This window comes from Lonchura striata, chromosome 1, assembly GCF_050655825.1.
Source record: "Lonchura striata isolate lonStrDom1 chromosome 1, ASM5065582v1, whole genome shotgun sequence".
NCBI classification, from domain to species: Eukaryota; Metazoa; Chordata; class Aves; order Passeriformes; family Estrildidae; genus Lonchura; species Lonchura striata.
Genome location: NC_140703.1, coordinates 91901187 through 91917850, shown reverse-complemented (window position 1 = coordinate 91917850; position 16664 = coordinate 91901187). Strand labels below are relative to the sequence as shown.

The window sequence follows — 16664 nt, the reverse complement described above, 5'->3', positions numbered from 1 at the left end:
AGTTACAAACAGATCCTTAATCTTTCTGCTCCAAACAGAGGCTTTTTGCAAATTAATTGTTAATTTTTTTCCAAAGGTTCATAGTAGCAGGAAGATAACCCCAGACATTAAATGGCTTTCTAATTTTTGGTCACCCTGGCTGAGTAAGGTCAGGCTAAGTGGCCCTGCTGCATTCTTTTGTCTAAAGCCCATTCCACAACAAAGAATGCCCCAAGAAGAAACTGGGAGCCCAGCAGCCACCCAGCTCCACACCACCAGCCTGGCACAGGGACTGTGCCACGATCCAAGAGGCAGCACAACCCACAGAACCTGGGTGACCCAGAACTAGCTTCAAAGCAGACGGAGCAAAGTTGTCAGGCTCCAAAATGTTTATTTACTTGCGAGTGCTGGCCATCAGAAGGGATCCCAAAGTAAACACTGGCTAGCATTTGCCCTTCCCAGAGTCAGGGAAGGCTGTCACACCACTGCCAGAACACGCAATGTCATCGCATGGCTCCTGCTATCCTTCCTTCAGGGGTTTTTCTGTCGTGCCTCGGGGCTGCTTCTCGATGCATGTGTTTTGCAGCGACTTTCCAGAGCCGTGGTTGCAATTTGTCTGTTACAACCGCGCAAGCGGGCAGCAGAGAAGGGCTCGGTGCCCTGGCAGTACCATCCATTTGCACTCACCTCAGGTTCTCTTCCTGTGACCCGGGCAGGACACTGTCAGGACGATCCCGTCTCCTCCTGTACAGACCTGAATGTGACAACTCTTTCAGCTGCAAGGCCGTCATATTCCCCTACCTGGAGGAGGGTTGGTTTTTTTTTAAAGGTGAGGAGGGGTGTTTTGGCTTTGGGTTGGGTTTCTTTCCCCCGCCTCTCCCAGCTGTGGTGCCGAGGAGCGCGCCTGCCAAGATGCCTGGAGAGCAGCGGCTGGGCGGTGTGTCGGCACACCTGCGCCCGCCGGAGCCACCAACCTCGGCAGGCAGGCAGGGCAGGCACCCGCCGAGCTGCTGCTTCCTGTTTCTCGTAGGTACACACCCTCCCAAAGGGCACCACATTTCCTTATCACTCGATCACACCTAAGGGATGTGTGCGACCGGCTCACCCCCTTCTCTCCAGCTTTCCTCCAACTCTCACCGCCCCAGCAGGCACGACCCTGCCCTGTGCTGGGCAAAGCAGGCGGCTCTGCCAGCGCCTCCGCACACATCTCCGGGACTGCAATGAGCTGTTCACTCTTTCCTGTTCTAATTCATGACAAAAGGAAAGTCATTAGAGCTATGAAAATTCAGAGTTACTCAAGCACTTTGGCAAGCTCTGACAGGGAGGTTAATGCAGCAAAGTGTGCCACAAACTTCAGTAACTAGCATTAAATTGCTCCTTTAGAAACACAACAGCACTGTGCGCATTTTTCTTTTTCTACCTTGAAAATCAGAAGAAAACCACAAAGTAATTGTCTTCCTATTCTCAGCTATCAAACATAAACTACTTTACCAGTGTGTCACATTTTGTAGTGATGGAGTGTCCCGTGTAATTGTAAAACAGGATGGAAGTGCTTGAAGTTTCCTGCAAGGCAGGAAGGCGGCTAGCAGGCAATTTTGCAAGCTCTGCATCTCATTTCATGTAGTAAAATTTTAGTAGTAAATAAAGCACTTCATTTCAGGAGGCATCAAAAAAGCTTACCACTTCTTGAAAAATGTTTACTATTTCTTTGACATTATTCTTGACACATATAAAAAAAACTTAATTCAGAGATTTTACTTCTACATGGTGATTTGGGAAGGTGTGTTTTTTAAATGAATTTCCATTTAATGAAAGCCAAGAAACGTAACAATTTGCAAGGACTGTTTTGACTATTACAGGAAACAAGTTCTATCTGACATGAATTACAGAGTTCATTATTGAAGTGTTTATTTTGTAGCAGAATATATGTAAGAGTATTTTTAATTTCACTAAAGGAAAAAAGTGTAATATAGATAATACTGGGTATATCATATGACACCAATTTTTTTGAGATTACCAGACTGAACACAAACTCAGTAGTTTTATATAATACTATCAATATGCTCCAGTCTGGAATCTCATCAGTGCATAATATTAAACATCACACAATGGAAAAATAACAAAATTGTTTTGGAAAAGGAATCACATAACATGCCAAACAGATAATGGCTGCAAAAACTCAAAGTGATTTACATGATGTTAGAGGGTCGCACACACTGAACTGTCAATAAGCTATATACATCTGAGCTCCCATCCTCAGAAAATAAAAGCAAGAACAATCACATTATTTGCCTAAACATGCTGTGTTCCGGTTTCAAATGAAGTATTTAAAGTTGTTTCTCAGTACTCAGTAGGATAAGCTTAAACATAATTAAATGCCAATTCCCTGCAGTCAGTCAATCAGCAATCCAATGAAAAGTTAATGCTGTTATGAGTGGAGGTTCAGGATGGCAAATGACAGATGTTCATGGCACAGCAGCTTTTATACATTACCAACAGTTTATACTCTGCTTTAAATATCTCCATACAAATGACTTATTTTTGTCCAAATGATCAATTTTAGATAATAATCTAAAAGTGATGAGTACATTTTTTTCTGTGAAAAAGCTCTTTGTAAACTGTTGAAATTAAACTATTACCTATAAATTTGTTCATAGATTCTTAGTCACTACAATAGGCATCTGTTCAGCATATACTGAATACTTTTATATTACACATAACACAAGCCAATAAAAAATAAAAGGACAATTCTTCACCCACTTTGCTGCACATTGCATTAATCTGAAACACATCACTTCATTAAACTTTTATCTCCATGAGCAGCTGCTGTGCTTGGGCAACAACTTTTACTCAAATGTCCTTGGAAACCAGAACTGCATCAAGACAGAGCATGCAAATTAAAGGAATACAGCAAGTCCAGACACAAAAATGAGTTGTTATACAGATCAAATCCACCTAAATATAAAGGAGGGCAAGATGGTTAGGTTTTTAAAGTAAGACCAGAGATTCAACTCCATAGCTCCATTTCACAGGCCTTTTCAGCAAACTCCAACAGGGATCCATGCTGATATAGAAAACACTTTCTTGGAGGGCTTCAGAACAAGCTGAAAGCTTTCTATAAGAAGAAATGCAAACTGGACTCATTTTCTGCCCTGTGGGATCACCCACGAATCTTCACAGGATACATGGTTTCAAACCTGAATTTACTGAAACTGTCAAACTCTAGGTTCTGAGTATCAAATACAAGTTATAAGGGTGTTTTTTTGCAGAGACATTGCAGAACACAAATGTTATTTCTCAACTAACTCACTTAAATGCTTCCACAAAGCAAATTCAATAGACGTGGCTTTCCAAGAAGAGCTTCCCCAGCGAGTGCCTCCTGCTCCCCACACCCCTTTTTACCTTCCTAGCCCCTATCTGCTGTTTATAATTCCTTTTTTTGAGAGATTACATTCTTCTCATGTGGGATGAGGCCACTTGGACCTTTCACATTCTATCAAAATTTTTGAGGACCAGCCAAGTTACCACAGCTTTTCTCATTACCAGTAATGCACAGCCTTCTTGTATATCCTGTACTTTGAAGGTTTACTCTTCATTTTCCAGCACATGATTCTTCCCTCATGCAAGTGACCATCCTTCTGCCCCCAGAGAAAGCCAACATTGCTATTGTGATGTGATGGATAATGATTGTGGTACCTCTGTCTTTCAGTAGAGGAAACTATTCCCCCATCTCTAACCAGCACAAGGTGGAACTGAGACAAAGTATGCAGTCCTTCATTCATCACAAGCAATGAATAACTTTTTATTATGTGGGACTAGGCTCATGGCTGAGTTTTCACAGCAGTCCTACAGAGTCCTAACTTGATACTCCAGGCCACCAGTGCTCTCCCTTAAATTTCTGTGAAAGTACTGCTGTTCTGGTGATTCTAGGTATTCAGCAGAATTTTCCAATTTAAAAATCTTTTAAGATAGACAGGTTATGCCTGGCTGCTTTATACTACATTCAAAGGGACATGAACAGCAATTCATTATACTGGAAAACATGTAATTGAATTTAGGAATAACAATAAATATCAAGTGCTTCAAATTCAGGACATTTCTTCTTCATAAGCCTGTATTTACAGAGAATATACACTAGCTATAGAAACCAGAAAAGATGAAGTTTTAGGTCACTTATTCCACACAGAAAAGTCTATGTGTGTCATCTCTTATTTCCTCTAGTGGCATGTTCTTGTTTTTTTGGGTTTTTCTAAACTTTGAAAAAACTACCATATCTCAATTAAATTTACTTGAAGATTTTCAAATCGATAGAAAAACTGTTTTCATGGCAGCACAGTCAGTCAAAACAATAATCAGAAGAGCATTCTAAGAACACCACAGGAATGCCTGTAGTGTGCTCACAGTTACAAGGTGGCTGCGTGCTCAAGGGAGCACATTCCTCCAATCCCATTTATCACTGGAATCAGTTTCCAGAGGAATGTGTACAAGAGTGACTGTCTTCTACTATTTCTCACAAGATTTGGAAGAAAGCACACTTTAAAGTGAAGGAAAAAGCTTATAACTCAGCAAAGAACTCACTGCAGAAAATGAAGGAAGGTGACAATAACCCTTCTGGCAGTTTTGCAAGAATCCCTGAAGCACCCAAATGATGTGCTGATGCCAACAAAGCTTCACACCTTTCTGGACCTGCAGAATGAGTCCTCACAGATGGGTTTGAGTGTCAAGGAATAGTGTACCACACTGTGAGTCCCTGCTGGGACAGGCACTGATGAAATGCACAGAGAGAATACTAAGCTCAAATGCTAGGGACACACACCATGAAACTAGGATTTCAAAGCTTCATGGGAGCTTAAACTGTTGATTCAAGGAGTTAAATAAGTAATTATATGTTTCCTTCCTTGTCTAATGTCATTCCAACAACTGTTTTGATGTTTCTTCCTGTATTCCACTTAGTGGTAAATCTATACTGAAGCAAGCAAATTTAATCTGTGGATTAGGCTAAGTACTGAGGCACTTGATCTATGTCCACACTACAAAGCAGAGATTTGGATTTACGTCCATGCTCCAGCTGACCAAGTAGGATTGTTGCAATTTAGTAGTTACTAGTTTTTGTTAAACCTCATCTACTAATGCCTGTCCTTGCCATACAAAGTATGGCACCAAGATGGTTGTAACCTGGTCTAGTGCAAGGTGTTCTGGCCCACTGCAAGGTGGGGAGGTTCAAACTAGATGCCCTTAAAGGTCCCTCCCAACCCAAACCATTCAATGATTCTATGGTGTGCTCAACTCTTCAGAGCAGTGATGCACTCATCCCCACTGAAGCCCTCTGGAATTTGATGGGGCAAAGGGAAGGCAGGGTTATTGTGGTGAGAACAGGGGTCCTGTCTCATCCTGGCAGTACCAAGGCATCTCCACCTCCATGGCTGGCAGCCCACAAGGTTTCAGTGAAGCATGGCAGAGATCCTTGCTCTCATTCCACATATTCTATTCTACCAATAAAAAAAAAAGCGAACATGGGAAAAGTATTTTGCTTTCCTTCTCCAAGCTCTCTGCACATGCTGCTCCATAAGCTCTTAAATTAAGCACAAAAAAAAAAAAACCTCCGCAAAAAGCACACTTTTCTCCAGCAAGCAGAAACCTACTTTGGCTGAGTTTTACAATACCTCCCTCTACTGGGAAAACACTGCCTTGTTTCTCGTGCCAGTATTTCTTCCTACAGCCAGAGGGAGGTACAGATTAACCAACACATATTTTAGTAATTCAGACCGAGGCCAAACTGAGAGCAGAGACGAATGAGAGACCAGAGGGTGAAGATGCAGGTTGGCATCATAGCCAGAAATTTATGCTGTTAATCAGCAGATGATCCATGCATGAGTAGGTGTGCAAAGAAGAAAGTGTGACACAACACGAATCAGTTTTGTCCTGCTATTTGTACATAAGTCTCTTAAAAAAAAGAGTGACAAACAAGCTGGCAAACAGTTGATGCCTTAAGATGGGCAAAATTACTCATATGGACCGGTATATGAGGGGGTAACATCTTAAAAGAGAAAGGAAAAAAAAAGCCCACACCAAAATGATGAGGGGAAGGATAGTTTAAAACCAGTAAAATCACGATTTAGATTAATTTTCAGAGCCCAGAACATGTGGAGAAAAACCACAAGCAATTCACAACCTGCATTTCTAGATCCAGGACCTATCCTGTAGGAATTACTGTCTTGGAATTAAAAACCTCTTCCCACAGATATTTTCAAAGCCAGTTGGAAATCCACCTTTCACATTTAAGCACCTTGGTTATGAAGATACTAAGCTGAAAAGCTTTATCTTTAAAACCGTTTACTTCTATTTACACTCTGCTACTGTAGGTATGTCCAGAAGGTTTACTTTATTCTATTATGATGAGATAAATTGCCTCTAGAAATGAGGGCAAAAGGCCCCCAGCTGGCTTATTGGGTAGTTAGAAGTTCCCCAGTGGATGCTACAAAAGACTGAAGACATTGCCATGTTTAAAAAAAAAAAATTAAAAATTTTAAAAAATTAAAAAATAAGCAGACCTAGAAAACATGTGGCAAATGAAGGAAACTGAAAACTGCCCAGAGAGCAGCTGCCCTGATACCCCAAGGAATTACCAACTCTGATAGTTCCGAAAGCCACAAGCCCTTCCAAGGGTGCAGAAAACTGACTGAGACATATCAGATGTGCAATTGCTGAGCCCTGGTTTGGGTGGAGAGCTAGTGGTACACCTCAAAACAGGTCCCAGACTGACTCTGCCCTTTCAGAGAAGGAATGGGAGTATTAGGAAATCTTAATTTTTCTCCAAACATCACTAATCAGGGTTAAATAAATGCAAACAAAACTACAGCAGACTATAAACTGCTTTCTCTGTTGACTACCAGCAGTTACTCTCCTGGACCCTTTGCTTTCTGTCTTACAAATACTTTTCAAATTACTAACACTCCATTAAAAGTAGAGAAAGAAAAGCTTCTCATCAAGGTTTTGTCTCCTTATACTGAAATGAAATGCCAAGGAGAGAAGACAGTGCAATCCCCTTGAGAAACCCTGACAACATGCACATGGCTTGAAGGTATCACCACCTCCTGGCACACAAGTAAATACAACCATGAAAGCAGTAGGTGACACTACTTCACAGCTCCAACAGCTGGTGTTTTAGAAGGACAATCCAACCCTGAGCTCCCAAGAGCGCCACCAGAGCCTTTGAATGCTGCTGGTTTTACAGTGTGGGATGGTGAATTTAGTACCCCAGAAAAAGCAATGATCCTGACTCTATGCCTGTAAAAACATCCATCAGCCACATCACACAGTCTCTACTGCCCAAAAAAACCAAGGCATGGAAAACACATTACAGAGGAAAGGGGAGGAGGCAGTGAGGGGATTCAGAAAACATTTCAGACAGCACAGGTCAGACATATTAAAAAGTGGTTCTATACTCTGAGCAGCATTTCCCAGAAAGGTAGAAAATGGTGTTTCCCTAGAGAATATCACCTTTAAATGCTCAGAAACATATAGTATGATTGTTTTTTGCATATACGCACAAATATATTATCTAAAGCAAAATATAGAAAGTAGATCAGGTGTCTGCAAAGAATGAAGCTGAATGCATGCAAGAACACTTAAAAATCACAGGTAAGGTGCACATTTTAGCAACTCAAAAAATTCTAAGATTTTAAGTATTTACATTTTGGTTTCAAAATTATTAAAACTTGTAATTCATATCCAAGCAGAAAAATCCATACTGGAAAAAACAAAACAAAACAAAACAAAAACAAACCAGTGCAAAAGAAATGAAAGTAATTCAACCTGGATATTTAGGATGATGTAAAATGGAAAAGCCATCCTCCCTTCCCGTAATGCTGTAAAAATTACTTTGGGATTCAGTATAAAACATAAAAATATGATCTCATATGGATTTTTCATAATATTTTAAAGCACATGAAAAACATACTTAAGATTCTTCTCTTAAATCAGAGCAAAAGCCTTAAACCAAAAATGCACAGCTACCCTACCGTAAAAGCTTTGTTTTGCTGACTTCTGAACACAACCACACCAGAAGCGACACAATTTCTGTAACAGGTAGGACAAATCTTTTCCTTCCACTGGAATTACAGTTTTGGGTTTAATGGTTCTGTCACGCAGTGTCCTCTTCCTCAGCCAGCAGAAAACCCGTAAGCAGTGGTGTATCTTCAAACTGACCGTGAATCCTCTGTTCTGGGTGGGGACAAAATAGTGTCCTAAAACCACTCCCAGTGAGCAAACGATAAAAAACTACTGGACATACCAGAATACCTCTGTGCATTTCCAGAACAACAAAGGACTTTGCTAAAAGTTCTGTTACCATGCTGCTTGCTGCTAATAGTAATAAAACCAGCGGAGACACAGCAATTCGTCCTCTTCCTGACTCTATCACCATTCTCATGCATGGCTCCTGCTCTCAAGAATTTCCCTGTAAATGACTAAAAGCCCATACAATTCATAGCCAGGCTGTCTGCCCAGAAGGCAGCACAATGTGCACTCCAGCAGATGCCTGAGCCAGACCCTCAGCCCCAGTGACCAGCTGGACACTTACTGTCAGCCTGTAGCCTCGCTGGCAGCACGTTCACAATGAGCAGCCTTTCCCATATAAAGCTTCACATCAAATGCCCGCTGTTTGCATGTTTTCACTGTGGTTATTACTGGTAATTGAGATAAAATAAAAAAAAATATATTTTAAGTGACTCAGCAAACCACTTCCTTCTTTGGCCCTGTATAAACTTGATGCTGTAAAGAAGAGAAAAAATATTTCAAAATTCACAGATGAGCTCCACAAATTGTATCATGCCAATTCTCCATCTCAAAACCACTAAGGACAGAGAAGGAAGCAAACGTTCTACTTCATAGGAAAGACTGAAGCTTTCATTATATACAATTGTTGTATGGTACAGAAGTACAAAACCATAAGAACAGTAGGACAGTATTCTAGGTCCTTTTATGGGAATAGCAATCCCTGGAAACACTGATGAGCAGCAAAGAGTCAAGCAGGGCCACTTCCAACGTATCACAAGCATCTGTCAGTGCCATGCAGAGTGGAAGACTGCATCTCCCTACCTTCCCACCTGCTGAGAAAGAGAAATACCTTCTGATTTTCTTCTTTTCTGAGATGAAGGCAGACAGTATCACACACTGAAAGGCTACTGCCATCTCTGACAACCTCCCCTAATTGGGGACAAAAACCACCATCTCACAGAGCAGGTTAGGGTAGTGAACCTGCCCAGACAAACAAGATATGTCTCATGTGGACAGAGACTCAAACTCAGTTTTTCTAAAGCAGTCTGAATCCCTGGGACACCTCAAAGGCCTCAGGCAGCTCTTTGCAGATTAAAACAGGAATACCCTTAAAATCAACGTTTCCCTGCCAGTTGCTGCAAAGATCTGTAAAAAACGGAACCTGAAACCTTGCTCACCATCAGTGACAAAGAAATTAGGCCACAACCTGACCTCTGCAGGGACATGCTGCAGGCAAAACTTGTTTCTACAGCAGTATGGCTTCAGGCTTCAGACCCATGACTGCCAGTGCACTCTCCTGAATGGTCAGACAGGAAAGTTTCCTTACCACCTGCTTTCACAGACACACAAAATAATGCTATGCCATACCAACAGAGCCTCTTTTGCTTTTTATTCATCATGTCTCTATATCCTGTTTCTTGATCCTATTTCTGTCTTCAGGCCACTTAACATTATCACTAACCCTTTTCTGTGGACAAATTAACAATGTAAGTTTATCTTTCCAAGCTACTGTTTCCCATACTGTCACATACTGCTTCCTCATTTGAACTTATCTCTTCCTGCAAAGACCCTTCAAGTACAAAAGCTGCAGTAAAGTTTCATTAAACTTATCAGTGGACAGTTACCCTCCCAGACGAAAGAATGCACTACAGCTTTGTCTCTCAAAATAATGTGGCAGACATCAAGGTAACAGCATTTTGTTCTTGAGCATGAAAAAAATCACAACAAACCAGTAATACAGAATAAGTGGCCTTGGTTGCTACTCCAGTTCATGTTATTTAATATATTGCTTGTATGCCAGCAGTTCTGCTTTTATAAAATGGCAAGGACAGTTTGTTGATTCATGAGAACTGCAAAAGCTGCAACACTTCATGGTTAATGTGAATAAGCATCCATTAAAAGGGAACTAGGAAAACAAGAATTAACCCTTCAACTAATGTTTTAAAGCATGTTTGAGTAATTGATTGCCAAGCTGGACTGGCTAAACCATATTTTTCAGTTTTGTTCACATCATAATAGTCGGCTCTTTTATCACCAACTTGTTTTCCAAAAGAGCTGTGCTAAAAGAAAACTTGTGAGCAAAATTATGACCAATGAGAGTAGAAAAAGACAAGCCCCAGAGAGACTATGCTCATAGGCACTGACAGATCGTTGCAGTCTGTGGTTGCCCAGACCAGGCCTGATGGGAAGTGCAGAGCAGAGTGACACAAACAGCACCAGATGAAGTCACACGGTCCAGCCAAGCCCATCAGCTGCTCCTGACACCAGGGCTTCCTGCAAAAGAGGTCAGCAGATGTAGCTCTGCAGTGATCATGAAGCTCCTGCACTAAGCATAGAATTAGACCAAAAAGTTAGTCTACAAGCAAAAGTTAATTAGGGAAGGGAGTGACTGGTTCATATCCACATTTCCACAGATGCAGAGTATTTTTCTTTGTTCCTCTAGCAGGCCAGCATGGACTAGAACTGCAGAACACAGGTAAAGCCAAACCCCCACAACTGCTCCAGGATGCTCAATACTGCAGCTTCTGGACAAGTCAGTGTCCTCTCTGCTTCAGGCAACAAGAGCCACCCTCTGCAAGCAGACCTTTGAGATGCCTGCATTGCCAGGAGCTGGGGGGAAAGCCAGACAGTCACACCCTGCAGCTGTATGCCTCATCACCCCCTGAAATCAGCGTCTCCGGGCAAAACAAGCAGAAGGAAATATGTACTCATTGCTCAGCTGTTCCAGTTTGCCGAGGGTGTATACACGAGACGGCCCAACTGACCTTGGAGCTCACCAAGTTCCTTTTTTCTCCTTCAGACACTCTTCCTTCCCCTTCCCCATACACTCCTTCCTCCCTCACCTTCACCCAGATGCAAGGAGCAGCCCACGTCTTCCTCTCTCAAGACCTCTCTCCCAGCCATCAAAATGGGAGAAGACTGGATTGGAGGGGGGGGGGTAGGTTAGTGAATGCAGCTGCTGTAGGGCAAAGGACCGGCGGCTGCCATACACAGCACGAGGGAGGAAGACGCAGGAAGATGCAGAAGTGAGATGTCCCTCATCACGAGTCCGGAGCCCCGGCTGCAGCCGCGCCCCCCCCGCGGCCCGGCCCGGCCCGGCCCGGCCCGGCCGCGCTCGCACCGGCAGGCGGAGCCCGAGAGCCGCGCTCGGGCCCCGGCAGCCCGGGCCTCTCCGCGTCCCCTGCCCGCAGCGCCTCCCCGCCCCACACCGCCGGGCTGGAAAGGCGAACCTGCTCAGAACACGGGGGGAAAAAGCTCCAAACGCCCCGGGGTTCCCCTTGCAGTCCCTCCTGTCAGTGTCATCACAGCTGCCGTCCAAAGCAGAGCCCAGGCCACCAAAAGCTAACAGCAAATCTATGTAAATCAGAGCCAGACCTCCAAGCCAGGCTGACTCAAACTCACGTAAAAAGTCACAATTACAGCCATTCAAATAAGACATTTTTCACTACGATGGTGGTGAAATGCTGGAACAGGTTGCCCACAGAGCTGGTAGCTGCCCTGACCCTGGAAAGACTCGAGGTCAGACTGGACAGGAATCTGAGCAACCTGATGGAGTAGAAGATGTCTCTGCTCACTGCAGATATTGGACTAGGTGGCCTCTAAATGTCCCTTCCACCCCGAATTCTATGAGTCTATGAAATGGCACCAATAGTCTGCTCTCAACTAATAAGAGGACAGACAACCATTTGTTTTCTTTTGAACTCACTAAAATATTTAAAGACAACTTTTTCCAAAGGGTTGCTGCTTCTCCTGAGCTAGGCCTGGAGCAATGCCCTAGGATGAACACATTGCTGAACTGAGGGCCCGTCACTAGGAAGTGACGGGAAACACCAGCTCCACCACTACACCTGCTCTCCTCATCGACTGTGGCAGTGGCAGAGCTGACTGGAGCAGGCTGCAAGGACCCAAGCAGATGGCACACCTGGCACTGCAGCACTGGAGTTGCAGCAGCTGACCAGAGAAGTATCTGATGTTGGGAGCTGTCAAAAGCTTCCCCTCCTCTAAAATGCCCATGAAAGGCAGGAGAAAGGCTTGACCTTTCCACAAGAGTACTGCTATTTAGAAGTAAGACAACATCCCTGCCATTCTGCCCAGCCTCTTCCTCCACACTGCCCATGACAGGGCAAGACAAACAGGATGGCTACACAATGCCCAGCACAACTGGATGGTTCCTTGCAGCTGCATCCTGATATGCAGGGAGATGCACACACCCTGCTGCATGGACAGCACTGCCATGGGCCAAACTGACACACTCATCAAAGGTACATCAGGACATGAGCCCCATTTCATGAATTCATTCTGAATTCAACTACCTACATTGCTGTACCTGTCTCCTTTCTGACACAAGAGCACATTGGAGGAGGAAATACTGCTTCAGAGAAAAAGGTGATTTTAGTTCCCGGGTAGGGCTATCATATCCCTTCCATTTCAGTTATAGAGACTACAGATGCACTAAAATACCATCAAAATAGATTTGCCATCCATGGATACAACCCTGTCCCTAAGTTTCAGTAAAGAAGCATGCACCAGCCAGTACATTTCCAATCTTCTCCAAGTGCTTTGTTGCTTTAACAAGGCCCCTCTGTTATCCTCCTCTGGCAAGACAACTTCTCTCAGGCTTTTTCAGTAATAAATAGTCTCTTCAAAATAATCTAGGGCAACCTTACTTTATATTTAATGCACAACATTTCCAAAATAAGATCTGTTTTTCTCTGCAGGCACATCATAAAACATGATAAGGCATTTTAATAATCCTTCAAATGGCCCAGCCCATGGTCATGAGTTCTCTTTCATGAGCACCACTCTTATCATTTCTCTTCATGAAATTTCAGCTTCTTGGAGCCTCTTTTCAGACTGCCAAGATAATTTTTAATTAATCTCCCGTATCCCTAAAGGTTTCTCCAAGTTAAGGACATCCACAAAGTTCGCAAGCCAACTTTCAGCTGCAACATCCAAGTCACTGATCAAGTTATTAAATACAAGTGATAAAAGAGAGAATTCCCGCAAGGTGTGATCAGGCGGGTTCTGTTTAGGGGGATCCTGTTGGTGGATCTGTGTCAAAACATCAATTCCTGTCCAAATGCTTCTTTTCATACAGCTGCACACCTCCCTTCAAGCAATTTCACCTAGACTGTTATTTCCAAACTGCAGTATGCCTTCTTGAAACCAAGTCCTGAGTCCACACTAATATGCCTTAAAAGGACATGATGAAGGAACAGGAGGAGGTATCAGCAGCACTCATGTGAATGGGCCACAGCGAGAGCGACAAGAGCAGACAAGTGGATACACAGAAGAGAATTTGTAAGGCTTATGCTCAACAAAGTCAATCACCATCACTCAAATCCTAAAGCCTCTTTCTCTTGTTTGCTTATGAAATTTTGTGTGAGATAGTATCAGCAGATACACCTAATTTATTTCCTCCTTTCTGTTTATAAGACATGCTCATCTGCCAGACCTGGAAAATTGGCTGCTTTGAAACGATCTGTTCTTAGAAATCCATGTGGCTCTTTTAATGCTGTATTATTCAGTAAGTGCTAGTTGTACTCATGACTTGCTAGGGTTCAAAGTTAGGCTGACTGAACTTTAGTTCTCCAGCAGCCTGTTTTTGTCACCATTTTCAAATAAAAAGATTGTGGGCAATCTTCTGGATCTTGTCTGGGGCCTCTTATATGAGCACTGAAAAAGCATTCCTAATAGGCTTAACAGGAGTCTGAATCATCCAGTACTACTGCTGGCAGAATGTACACAGTATTAAGCCAAAACATTAGAGAAATTGTATCACACTATGTTTGACATTAACATTATGAAAAGCATTCTTCCTCACCATTACTAATGCATATTATTATCTGTAAGGATTAAACAGGAAGAGTGGCAGCCAAGGGAAAATAAACAACATGCAACTACGAAGGTTATGTCTATGGAATGGTACAAAAGAACCAAAAAGACAAATCTCTTGTGAGACATTATTTGAATGGATCTGGCTCCATTCACCTCCAGGGTTTCATTAATGTTCGCTTTTCCCCGTGGGGTTATGTGAAAGAGGAAATGCGATAACGCCCAATCCGTCCTTGTTAGGCGCTCTAGCCCTTTGAACAGCCCTCGGCAGTCACACTGACTAACACCATCGGTAGCTGCTTTCCTCCCATACTCCCTGGCAGGGCCCCAGGGATCTCCCCTCCCAGGCGTGCTGCCACCAACCCGGGGCCAGCTGGCTGCCGCCGGCCACCCTGCTTCCCTTCTGTCGCACCTCCCTTCGGCTTCTGTTCCACCCATCAGGAGTCAGGAATAGGAATTACTCCTTTCCCCCTCTCCTCCCAATGATACCAAGTTACTTGTGCTTGGCATTGTCTCACCAGGGCACTGCAAGGGCTTGCCCCACTCCCCAGCCTTCACAAAATGCAGGCAGTGGCTTGGCTTGAGAAGGAAGCCCTGCATCCACAGCACCCGCAGACATTAACTTTGTCCTTGAATCTCAGAGCCAACTCAGGATTCTCTGGATGAAGGATCAGCCAAGGTGAGGTCTGTCTGGACTTGCCCACCTGGCCAGGGCAGGACCACAGGGCAGAAGAGAGTGTCAGGGCATAAATGCCTGCCCAACCTGAGGGAAAATGCACTGCAAAGACTGGATTTCATTTAAGCGTGCTTTGTTCAATGCTCAGACCAAGAAGCTGCACAGAATTATGTTATCTGTGGTAATCCTCCATGCAGCTATGAACTTCTAGAAAATTGATCAATTGTAGCACTAAAAAAAAGTTCATAAAGAAGCTGCACATTTAAGAACACTATTGGTGGAATAAATGTAGGCATCAGCAGAGGGAAAAACAAGTTATTACATACCAGACCAGTGAAGATGAGCTCAGTGAAACAACTTAATTGTTTGGAGGGGAATACAGTGAGTCATCTTTTAAAGTTTCAAGTGTTCTCAGTACAATTTCTCACACAACTCCAAAGTACTTCAGAGACTCAGAAAGGCTCTCCAATTCAGAAACCCCACCTATGAATAAGTGTTCGGATTATTGGACTTCCTTCACATTATTAGCTGGATCCCAGTTTGAAGAAATGTGTGTTCCAACATTAAACTGCCTTCAAATTTTTTATTACATACTGGTTGGCCTATTTGCATATTTCTCAAGAAACAGATAATATTGCCACATATATCTGGCACTGACAACTTCCATGCTCACCATTCACCTTCCCACCTCACCCACCATGCTACTGTGTCCTCTCCTGCCCTTCTCCCACCCTATTTTGGGAGACAGAGAAAATGAATAGTGTAAAGACTTGTATAAGAATTCATCTACTCCAAGAAGAAGAATGTTATGAACAACTAGAAATGTATGCAACATTTATCTCTGAAAGTCATAATAGCTTGAAGTACTTTAATTCAGACAGCCCTTCCTAGTCCACATGTCTGTCTTGTGTATCACTGCAGTAAACCTCAAGAACTACTCCACCCCTTCAGGTCAAGAGCAGTGAGGTCATGGATGTACAGAAATCACCCTTGTATTATCATCCAGTTCCCCTTCTGTCACCCAGAGGGATTGCCAGTCCCTGAGAACCCTCCCCTCCTCCCTCAGCACTCTCCTCTTCCCTCACAAATGGCTTATCCAGGGACTTTCCATATGGGTGCTTTTCCAGCAGCACAACAGGAAGGTGCCACATTATGAGCAGCAACACAGAGGCACAAGTGTGTGCTCCCTGTTGTAAGGAGCAAAAAGATACCATTCAGAAGATAAAACCAAAACAACTTATCTGTAATTATTCACCATCAAAATCTTGTCTTGGACCTTACAAACATAACTTTGGTGTGACTACTACCAGAAACTGTGAAGAATGCCAGTTTGTAGGAAGTCAATGCACATATTTACCTATTTTAAAGCTCTTGCTATTAATTCTGCTTTATGTGACAGTAGCTATGCAATAACCTTCCAAGCTGACACCAGCATCTTATTCCTTTTTTTTTCCCTGAAAAATAGGGGCACTTTACAACAAAGCAGGAAAGTCTTATCTGCAACATAAAGTAAGCTACTACTTCTCACTGTAACAAAACCAATAATAAAGAGGAAACAAGAATACTTTTATTATAAATCACATTTGATCACCCTACTGCTCAGTACGGAATAATAAATTATAAATAATTAATTTAACATCAACACTTTTTTTGCTTGCAATTCCGTGGAATATTAGAGATTCTGTAATTTCAGAACTGTATTCCTCTTGCAGCTTTACCTGATTTCGCTTATTTTAGGAAGGAAGAGGGGGTGTCAAGGCAGTCTGTCATTCCCCAGATGACTAACTGCTTTACCTATCAGTCCTCCACTGGCTACTTCCCTCTGCTATGTATAGGTCTGACTCTATAGTGTTTAAGTATCTCACGGTCCTTGCACTATTTGTCCTCAAGCACTCCT

At 43.0% G+C, this 16664-nt stretch overlaps 1 protein-coding gene across 10 annotated transcripts in view; it reads right to left on the bottom strand.

Moving 5' to 3' along the window:
* LIMS1 (LIM zinc finger domain containing 1) overlaps positions 1-16664 on the bottom strand; it is a 67655-nt gene that overhangs the window by 31620 nt on the left and 19371 nt on the right. For 2 of the 10 annotated variants that reach the window (XM_085583518.1, XM_077781558.2), the window contains exon 1: positions 667-7994. The exons of 3 other annotated variants lie outside the window; for them this stretch is intronic. In XM_085583518.1, coding sequence (XP_085439644.1) covers positions 667-770 — 104 coding nt within the window. In that variant the 5' untranslated portion in view covers positions 771-7994. 5 more of the 10 variants (XM_085583562.1, XM_085583577.1, XM_085583543.1 and 2 more) reach the window with 5 other exon arrangements.